We start from the raw sequence: 10,810 nt of genomic DNA, 5'->3' as shown, positions 1-10,810 counted from the left end.
GAAGGGGGGCCGGCCTTTGGCTCCAGGGCGAGGGTGGGGTGGGGTCAGTGGAAGCACTGCTAGGACTTCCACTCGCACCAGGAAGACAGAGGGCAAACCTAGCCCAGCCAAGGCAGCCTTTGAGAGGCTCTTTTCAGGTCGTTCCTTGTGCCTGGTGGCCTGGCATCCTGCCACAATCCAGCCCCTTGCTCCTGGCAGGTTCTGTCTCCATCTGCTCAGTCCTGGGGCTCCAGGTTGGGCAGCCAGGGAGCCCCTCTCTTCAGAGGCTGTGATATAGGAGATGCAGGGCAGGTCCTAAGGGAAACATGAAGTCATGGGGCTTCTATGTGGGCCCAAGAGCTTGAATTACCCCCAGCCCCTGCTCTGTGGCAGGCTCTGCTGTGAACCTGGCTGCAAATTGGTGGAGAATGCAGTTTTCTGACAGCTTTCTGAAAGGGCAGGGGGATCACCCTGGGATCACCCTCAAAACTGACCCTCAGGCCTGGTGCTCCAGTGCAGCAGCGATCGGGGCTCCCAGGGGAGGCTGTGTGTGTGTGTCTGTCTGTCTGTCTGTGTGTTGGTGGGGGGGAGGGGGCGTGGCAGTGTTGAAATAGGAACTTGGTTGGGAACCAGTAAGAAGCCCATGCTGCCAGGGGCACAAAAATGAAAACAGCGGCCCTTGGGAACTTACCAGAACATTCCAGCCCCTTCTCATCCCCCCAACCTGAGCTCTTCCAAAGAGAACCCTTCCCTGCTGGAGGCACGGCCCCTTCAGGGGGGCAGTGAGAAGCCTTTGCCAGCTGCAAGTCCCCCCAGATCAGCTCACACCTCAGAACATCTTGTCCCCAATGAGCTGGCAGTGGTGCCGGCGCAGGGTGGGGGGTGGGGGTTGCTGCCGTATCTAACCGGGTCGATTGTGCATAACCGTCTGGGCTGGTTCATGGAATGTTCTCTGGGGCCCCCTGCCCCTCCCTCTCCACACCCACTCCCCCCCCCCGGAAGAAAGGAAAATTATTTTTCGTATTGTAAACTTTAAACACGAAAAAGCTGTTTTTAATTTAGCAGAAACTGGCTTGAATCTTCACTTTGTGCACATTTGTGTCCTTCAGAGAGTGAAGAAACGTGTGCACACAAGCATGCAGACGTTCACACGCACACCTGCACTCACGTATCGTGACACATGCACGCAGTCACGCTCACCTCACAGGTAGTCTTGCTCCTAGGCTTTGGAATGCATTCACATGCTCACTCATACACAATTAAACACACACTCACATATGCACACACTCCTGACCAGCCTGGCCCTCCTCTGCACAGCACCCTGAAGGGGTCTGGAACCTATCACGGCGTCACCTGCTCTCACCTTTTGCCCAGGCAGCTTGGGCATGTAGGGACTGAGCTTGTGGAGATCCTGTCTGCTTCCAGATGTCCTGCTTCCCTGCCGTGGCCCTGGATGCGGTCGGCAGGAGCCTCCCTCTGCACCTGGCCTTGGGCTGTGGGAAAACGCCATCTCCTGGGACGGTGGGATGGAGGCCCGTGAGAGGGAGGCCAAGTGTGACTTCTGGGGCCTCACAGTAAGCGAGGGCCAAGGGGGCCTCGGGGGAGCCATGTGAGGTGGGAATCTGCCCCGGACCTGGCCAGCTTGGAAACCCGCCCCTGGCTTCATCTCTGAGAATGCAGCTCCAGCTCCTCTGTTCTCATGGGCCCCAGAGATTTTGCTTCTCATGGTGGAGCTTCGGCGCACAGGTTTTATTAGGGGCACCTGGCCATGTATCCCAGGACGTGCAGCCTGTTTGTTGCACAAGTGAGAGATTCTGGTGTGGGGAGGTGGGAGCAGAGCCTCATCTACTCCAGCATCTGTGGGCACCACCGGCTTACAGACCTCAAGAGCAAGAGGGCCACGAAGCTGTGCTCCTGCCCACAACAAAGGCCCCAGCTTCGTTCTTGTGGCTGACCCGGCTGGTTGCCATCCTGGTGGCCATTTTTGCCCTCCTCACAAACAGAGCCATGATTTGGTGCCAGCAACAATGTGCCCAGCCTCGGGGGTTAATTTAGGACTTGGCTGAACCATTCTTGGCAACATGTTTTGTGGGGTTTGTTTTTGATCTGGGCGCACTTCCAAGGTCTGGCCAGCAAGTTTTCATGGGAGGTCTAGGTTGGGGGTTTCTGGGCAGAGGAGAGGTGTTATTACCCCCTTCCCTCCTTTATTGCTTCCTACGAGGACATAATGCCAGGAGCTTCTGCAGCCATCTTGTGGCCATGAGGAGCAAGTCAAGAGAGGCACAGAAATGCTGCCTCCTGGAACCCTGAAACTACGGGGGCACCAGTCCTACCCTGGAACCTCTGACCTTTGGACTTCTTTTTATGAGAAATCACAATGTCTATGCTGCTTAAGATCCTAGTGGTCAGATATTCTGATAATTGTAACCCAAACAGTTCAAAGATTATACATGTAACAGATGCTGGGGTTTCCCCATCTTATGTAAGTCAGGGTTTTAACTTGCAAGCAGCAGAAACACTCTGGCCAGTTTAAATAGCAAAAATGTGCATTGGAAGACTATTCAGTTGCCCACAGAAGTGGCAGGAAGGCTAGAAAACCAGGCTCAGAAAATAGTAGAAGAGTTCCCGTGGTGGCACAGGGGAAATGAATCCGACTAGGAACCATGAGATTTCAGGTTTGATCCCAGGCCTCACTCAGTGGGTTAAGGATCTGGCATTGCTGTGAGCTGTGGTGTAAATTGCAGATGTGGCTTGGCTGGCAGTTGTAGCTCTGATTAGACCCCTAGCCTGGAAACCTCCATAAGCCGTGGGTGTGGCCCTAAAAAGGAAAAAAAAAATTTTTTTTTTCATTTTCAGTCATACCTGTGGCATTGAATTTCTAGGGCCAGGAATGGAATCTGAAGCAGAGATGTGACCTATGCACAGCTATAGCAACACCAGTTCCATAACCCACCCTGCCAGGCCTGGGATCCACAGAGCAAGCCAGGTCATTAACACTAGCCACAGTGGGGACTCTCCAAAATTAATAATTTTCCCTCAGGTGGCCGGGGGCTGTTCTAGTCTGCCCTTGACTGGGCAGCTCTGCTTCCAGGTGCAACCCTGGAGTAACCGGGAGGCTCAGCTCCGCCTGCCTTGCATCCTCCTGGGACCAGCAGCTAGTGAACGTAAGTTCTCCAACAATGGTGCCAGAGGACAAGTGGGATCATATAAAGCCTCCTAAGTCCAGATTTGGAACTCTTGTGCTGTTGCTTCTGCCCGTATTCCTTTGGCCAAAGAAAATGACATGGCCAAGCTTAAAATCAAGCCTGGGGAAATATCCTCGACCTCGTGCAGGAAGAATACACAGTGGTGTGGCAAAGGACAGGACACAGAAATGGGGAACAGAGGCCTGTTGTTTTCTTTCTTTCTTTTCTTTTTTTTTTCTTTTTTTGTCTTTTTGCCTTTTCTAGGGCAGCTCCCGTGGCATATGGAGGTTCCCAGGCTAGGGGGTCTAATTGGATCTGTAGCCACCGGCCTACACCAGAGCCACAGCAACGCAGGATCTGAGCCGCATTTGCGACCTACACCACAGCTCACGGCAATGCCAGATCCTTAACCCACTGAGCAAGGCCAGGGATCGAACCCGCAACCTCATGGTTCCTCGTTAACCACTGTGCCACTATGGGAACTCCCAGGCCTATTGTTTTCTTGATTATGCCATTGGCTTTGGAGTTTCTGTTCCCAGTCGCCCCCCCGGGGGGGGGTGCGGGGGGGCGGATTCCAGTTAATAGGGATGCCCCAGCCTCCAGGTGCTGGGCCACCAAAGAGGAAAACCAGCTGTATCTCTTCTGCAGCTACTGCCCCCTAGAGGTTGGGGACTCCTCTTTTATTGTTGAGTAGATTGTGGCTGTTAGTGTCCTGGGCTTTTGGACAGCAGGGAGGGAAGGGGGTCTATGCAGGGGAATTCAGCTGGAGCTCAGCCAAATCTCTGGGCACTGTGGTGTCACTGGAAGGTCTGCCCCAGATATCCCTTCAGCACAGTTGTTGTGGGGGCTGGGGGTGGGGGGATCGGACTGCTGGCTCTGCCCCTGCCCTGCCATGTGCCACAGCCATCCCCCTGGTCCCTGCCCCCTTGGCAGTCCCACCCTGTCTCACTGTCTCACCTTCCACCCTACACTCAGCCCAGGATGAGGGGCTGAGGGGCCTGGGTCCTCATCTAACGTCTTTTTTTTTTTTTTGCTTTTTAGGGCTGTGCCCATGGCATATGGAGATTCCCAGGCTAGGGATTGAATCGGAGCTGTAGCTGCCAGCTTATACCACAGCGACAGCAACATCAGATCCGAGCTGTGTCTGTGATCTACACCATGGCTCACAGCAATCCAGATCCTTAACCCAGTGAGCGAGGCCAGGGATCAAACCTGCAACTTCATGGATACTAGTCAGATTCGTTTCTGCTGTGCCACCAGGGGAACCCCTCATCTAACCTCTTCTTATTCAATTGTAAGGAGTGAGCTCCATGTCTAGTGTTTCTGGCTCTCATCGGGTTCTTCCCTTTCACTTCATAATCGAAACTGGCTCTTGCTTTGCCTTTCCTAACTCTGACGAGGGCCTGGTTTGGAAGTCAAAGATGGGTCCTAGATAGTTTTCCTCTTTGCTTTCCCACTCCAATGGCCCGAATTCACCTCCATGCAATGTGGGTACCCCGGATTGACTAAGATTCCATATAAGGCAGTGCAGAAAAGCAAGCCATGAAAAATAACATCTTGAGGTAGGGTTTTGCTTCCCTAACAGTTGTGGAGTGCTTGCGAGGAAGCAGGCGCTGAGCTAAGTGCTTTACATGCATTATCTATTTAATCTTCCCAAGAGTGGGCTATGAGGAGTGCCATTATCCACATTTTACACGGGAGGACAGTGAGGCTTAGAGAGATGATTCGCTTTCCTGTTGTCACACAGCTGGAGAACTGGCAAGGGCTGGGCCATGCAGAAATGCTCAGGAATTTAGGTTTTAATTTCCCTTGTATGTAGAAGCTTTATGTTGAGGGGTTCTATAGCCTGGGTGCAGGAGAAAGGGCATTCTAGGCAGGGAGACAGGCTGTGTGAAGGCCCTGGGGCAGGATGCAGCGAGGCTGGATAGAGGACACGAGAAAGGGAAGGGTGGGAGGTGATGCTGGGGAAGCTGGTAGAGAACAAATGGAGCTAGGCAGAGCTATGGAGCAGAGGAGAAAAGACTGTATCCAGGAGGCAAGAAGTAGCTTATAGGACCCTAAGTGTGCCTCTTAGCTCACACTTGGATGAGTTCTGTAATTCAAGTGAAGCAACTCAAGATTGGGATATTCTTGGTCCTCATGGATCAAGGCTGGCTAGAGAAGAACCCAGGGCTGTGTGAGTCTAGAGTGAGAAACAGCTCTGCTTTGGGGTCAGGAATGGCTTTCTGGAAGGGACATCTGAGGTGGGTTTTGAGGGATAGATAGGAGTTTCCTAGGCAGAAAATAATTCATTCAACAAACACTTCCTAATTCCTTCTCTCTGCCTAGTCTCATGTTAGCTCTGGGGATCCATGGAAGCAGTATAGGTATAAAATGTGGCCTAAAGGAGTTCCTGTCATGGCTCAGTGGTTAGCGAATCCGGCTGGGAACCATGAGCTTGTGGGTTCGATCGCTGGCCTTCCTCAGTGGGTTAAGGATTTGGCGTTGGCCGCGAGCTGTGGTGTAGGTTGCAGACGCAGCTCGGATCCCGCATTGCTGGGGCTCTGGCGTAGGCTGGTGGCTACAGCTCCGATTCAACCCTTAGCCTGGGAACCTCCATATGCCGCAGGAGCGGCCTAAGAAATGGCAAAAAGACCAAAAAAAAAAAAAAAAAAAAAAAGTACTCAGAGTCATCAATAGAGAACAAGCCTTAGGTGTAGGGAATTGGGTGTGTCTGTGACCTTTCTGCATCACACAGGAAAATCAAGCCTCAGAGTGTTTGAGAAGGGTGAATGGACTTGAAGCTTCTGATCTCTGCTCAGTCTACAGGGACACAGACAGTACCCCAGACACCGATGCCTTCAGGGAATGGGATGTTCCTGAGTCATGGGACACAGACCCAAGGGTACATTTCAGATATGGCCCTCTGTAGGGTCTCTCAGAGATGAGACCTGAAAGATGAGAAGGTGCTAGCCGTGAAAGGATCTGGGGGAAGAGCAGTCAAGAAAGGATCTGGGGGAAGATCAGTCCGGGCAGAAGCAACAGCACATGCAAAGATCTGGAGGCGGAATAACAAGGAAGCTGGAGTGGCTGGAGTGAGGGGCCAGGGTGTGTGCGGACCCTGGGGGGCCACTGTGAAGTGGGTGGATTTTTTTTTTTTTTCCTAAGTGTGATAGACAGCATGAGATCTGCCTCATTTTACAAAGACCATGAGCTGCTCCAGAGTCCTGCCCGGAATACACTGGGTAGCAGAAGCTGCCTTTGATGAAGAGAGAAAGTGAAAACATCAGGGCTGGGTTCTGCCTGGGTCACCAGACGCCTTGGCCTTACTCTCTTCAGGGCTGGGGGTCAGTGGAGCGGGACAAGGGCTTGGGTCACTGTCCGGCCATTTCGCAATAAACAGGCTTGTGGCTTCCTCTGACTCATCACCAGGGTTTAGGATGGATCGAGTTACCGCCGAGGTATGGGGTAAATGGGGGTGATTACAGCGGGCACTGGCCCCTTATCTCTGCCCTGTGGGCATGGCTCCTTGCTGTGACCCCTGCTATCCCCCCAATCTTTTCTCCTCCATTTTTATGTGCAGAAACCAGCTTAGTGGAGCCATATGTAAGTGATCCTCATGGACACTATATCAGGTTCTTAACCCGCCACCTGAGCCACAACAGGAACTCCTCCATAGAGGATGCAGGTTCAGTCCCTGGCCTCACTCAGTGGGTTAAGGATCTGGCGTTGCCACAAGCTGTGGCTTAGGCTGCAGATGCGGCTCGGATCTGGTATTGCTGTGGCGTAGGCCATCCAGGTGTGGCTGTAAAAAGAAAAAGAAAATCTCTGAGAGTTCTTTGGTGGCTCAGCGAGTTAAGGATTTGGCAATTCACTGCTGTGGCTCAGGTTGCTGCTGTGGTGTGGGTCTGATCCCTGGCCTCAGAACTTCTGCATGCCATAGGCATGGCCAGAAAAAAGAAAATCTATATGTGTCTATATAGTTAATGTGGACATTTCATTAAACTGTTGTAAAATGTAAATAAAAGCATGCTTAGAAAATGTTGGTGTCCCCCTACGATATCCATTAGCATTCCCTCCATCTATCTCTCATCGTGGTAAAAAGTGCGCTCGTTGTGCAATTAGAGCCACTCCAAATTCTCCTGGCTGTACCTCTTGACTTCTGTTCCGCCCATGTCCTGAAATCCCTGGAGCCTCCTGAATATAACCTTTTTTTTTTTTTTTTCTTTTTAGGGCCACACCTGCGGCATATGGAAGTTCCCAGGCCAGGGGTCAAATCGGAGCTTCAGCTGCCAGCCTACACCACAACCACAGCAACGCTGGATCCTTAACCCATTGAGCAAGGCCAGGGGTCAAACCTGCATCTTCACGGACTCTATGTCGGGTTCTTAACCTGCTGAGCGACAAGAGGAACTCCTAAACTTTTGATATTGGTGGTTGGGGAGGGACAACTAGGTATCAGAACCCCTCTGGTTTCCCTAGGTCACTCTCCTGTCATTGGGGAGACTCTGCTATTCCTTTCACAGCTTGGTCTGGGTGGGATTTCTGGACCCGTCCTTTAGCCCGCCATGGCAGACCGGCTTCCTTGAGCAAGATCAGGCTGGAGAAGTTCATCGAGAAGAGGCTGACTCTGTAGTTCCAGTTCTCTGAGCTTAAGGATCCAGAGAATAGGAACTGGATAGGGTATCAGCATAGGGAAAGACATCGGGATTTTGGACTGGGGACTGATCGCATCCCCTGAACCATGGTGGCATAGGCGTTTCCCTTTCCAACATCACTCTTCTGGCCCATCAGTGATTTCATTTTTTTTTTTTTTGTCTTTTCTAGGGCCGCTTCCCGCGGCATATGGAGGTTCCCAGGCTAGGGGTCTAATCGGAGCTGTAGCCGCTGGCTTACACCACAGCCACGGCAACGCCAGATCTAAGCCGCGTCTGCAATCTACACCACAGCTCACCGCAACGCCAGACCCTTAACCCACTGAGCAAGGCCAGAGATCGAACCCGCAACCTCATGGTTCCTTGTCGAATTTGTTTCCACCGCGCCACGACGGGAATTCCATGGTTTCATTTTTCATATTACATTGACCGCCATCTGAAAGGTTCATTTGTTGGTGGGTTGTTTTCCCCCCTCCCCGACCTGCGCATCCCATGAGGGCAGGGACCAAGTCGCCTTGCTCATGCCTTTTCTCCAGGATACTTGGCACATATAGGGTCTCAAATGAATAAATGCATGCCTGGATGAGCAACGCCCTAAACCAGTCTCCGAGATGAACTGGTCCGAGCCCAGGCTCATACTCGAGTGCTGCCTGGGGTGGGTGCTGGCTTCATCCTTATGACTTGGAAGGTGTTGAGTCCAGCAATCTCTCTACTGGGGGTTCCAGCCAGTCCCCGGACCTTTCTCAACAGCCAGGCGGCTGCTGTCCAGCGGGCCAGGAGGCGGCTCACTGCGCCTGCGCCGAAATCCCCACCCTCCCTCTCCCACCTCCCCTGTGCCCCCACAAGTGCAAAGCCGAGACGCGCGCATGCGCTGTCGCCCCCGCAACGCGCGCTACTTCCGAGCGCATGCGCCGCTCTCACGCCCGCCGACGCGCCTGCGCACTGCCCGCCGCCCGCGGGTCCGGCTGGCGCTTGCGTGGTGGCACCCGCGATTGGGGGGGCGAGGAGGTGGTGGAGGAGGAGGAGGAGGAGGAGGAGGCGGCGGCGGCGGCGGCGGCGGCGGCGGCGGCGGCGAGAAGATGGCGACTTCGAACAATCCGCGGAAATTCAGCGAGAAGATCGCGCTGCATAACCAGAAGCAAGCGGAGGAGACGGCGGCTTTCGAGGAGGTCATGAAGGACCTGAGCCTGACGCGGGCCGCACGGGTAAGGGGGTTGCCCGCGCCGACCCCTCAGGGCCGGAGAGGGAGGGAAGGGGCGCGTGTCCGCGTGCAGCGGGAAGGGGGGCGCGGGACGGGGGCGGGGCGCCGCGCGGCGGGGGCGGGGCTTGGCACGGCCCGAGGGGACAGGTGTCCCCACGCTCCGGGCGTCGTGGGCGGGACCGGTACCCCCACATCATCGATACCTGAAGGGGTACAGGTGGCCCTACAACGTTGTTACTTGAAGCGGGGACCAGGTTATTACTATATCATTGTTATTTGTAGGGGCAGGGACCTCTACATCATTACTACCTGGAGGGAACAGGTGCCACTACATCATTGTTACCTGAGGGGGGAAAGGTGTTCTCACATCAATGCTACCTGAGGTGGATAGATGCCCTGAGCTATGCCATGGTCTAGGGGAGACAGGCTGATACTGAGATGTGTGAACTTGGCGCTGCTTGCAAGCATCCCTGTTACCTTGGGAGGGGAGATAGGTGCTTCCATATCATTGGTATCTAAGGGGTGGCAGATGCCCACACATCACTGCTGCCTGAAGGGACAAGTGTCCCTACATAATTGTCACCTGTGCTCTCACACCCTGGGTCTTGGGAGAAGGACAGGAACCCCTCCTTGCAGACCTGAGATGGAATATGTATCTCTCCCTTTTGGAAACCTGAGGGCAAGATCTGGTGCCGTCCCCTGTGGGAACCTGAGGGGATTGGGAAGGCAGATTGGGCTCAGTCTTGGAGATTGGAGTGGAGCCCCTTCCCCATGCAACCTGTATGGTGGGGGCCAGGTGATGGACAAGAGACAGCTGGCCACAGATGGCCCCTGGCCCTTCAGGACCAGGGTGGAGAGTTAGTTCTTCCTCAGATGGCTGAGCGCATTTCATGTGCAGGGGCAGGCCAGGTTACCTGCTAACCTAACCTTGGAAGCTGCTGTAGGCCTGGAGCAGGGGCTTGTTTGTGGCTGGGGTGGGAGACCTGGCCTTCTTGTGGGCCCTAGCGTCTGGCAGCCGCCTCAAGGTGCCAAGCTCTTCAGCTCTTGGTGTCCTCTCTTGTGGAGTTTGTCTATCAAGCCCTTCCTCATGGGTCAGGGAGTGGAGCATGCTTTGCACAGGTGGCAGTAAGTCTCTGATCCTGCAGAGTGATGGGACCCCTGTGCTGCACCCTGGTGCCTTGGGGGAGGGTCGAGTGGGAGCTGCAAACACCCACTTCACTGGCTTTTGAATTTGGCCTCTGATCTGACTGTCCTAGGCAGACCTACCTCTGTGATGTGAGCCTTAGTCTCTGATTCCTCAGGTGGGATTTTTGGGTGATGTTATCTTTTATTAGTTGCTTGTTTCTCATTGAGGTCGTAACCTTAAGACCAGAATGTATATCTTCATTTCCATGTATTTGTTCAGCACATATTATTCGGATGCTTGTTGTTGGCCAGGTGCTACCTATCCCTGCTCTAGTAGCTCTTGGTCTCACTGAGGATGTGGTTGGTGAGTGAAGGAATAAATGAATGAATGAATGAAAGAGTGCAACTTGAGTGTCCCCTGTAAGTCAGGGCTTCTGAGAGCATCTTCAGCATGTAGCGGTGTTGTATGCAGTAGGTGTCAGATGTTTGTGGTATGACAGGGAGCAGGGGGTCACCCTAGGTTCATGGCAGTCTTCATGGTCGGAGGTCTGGTTTCTGCTTTAGGGTTGGAAATGAGTTGTTGAAAAGATTTCTTTAAAATAACATTATTGAGATATAATTCAAGTACCATATAATTCGCTTGTTTAAAGTGTATATAGTTCAGCGGGTTTTAGTACATTTACAGG

The 10,810-nt window shown here is 53.3% G+C and overlaps 1 protein-coding gene across 1 annotated transcript in view; it reads left to right on the top strand.

The window, feature by feature from the left end:
* Nucleotides 8,812-10,810, top strand: part of CRTC1 (CREB regulated transcription coactivator 1) — an 87,863-nt gene continuing 85,864 nt past the window's right edge. The window contains 1 exon segment of the mRNA XM_003123525.4: nucleotides 8,812-9,003. Within this exon segment, the coding sequence (XP_003123573.2) occupies nucleotides 8,878-9,003 (126 nt within the window). The 5' untranslated portion in view covers nucleotides 8,812-8,877.

Source organism: Sus scrofa, chromosome 2 (genome assembly GCF_000003025.6).
Source record: "Sus scrofa isolate TJ Tabasco breed Duroc chromosome 2, Sscrofa11.1, whole genome shotgun sequence".
Classification (NCBI taxonomy): Eukaryota; Metazoa; Chordata; class Mammalia; order Artiodactyla; family Suidae; genus Sus; species Sus scrofa.
Note: the sequence above shows the minus strand (reverse complement) of the source record. Positions and strands in the feature narration are given on the sequence as shown.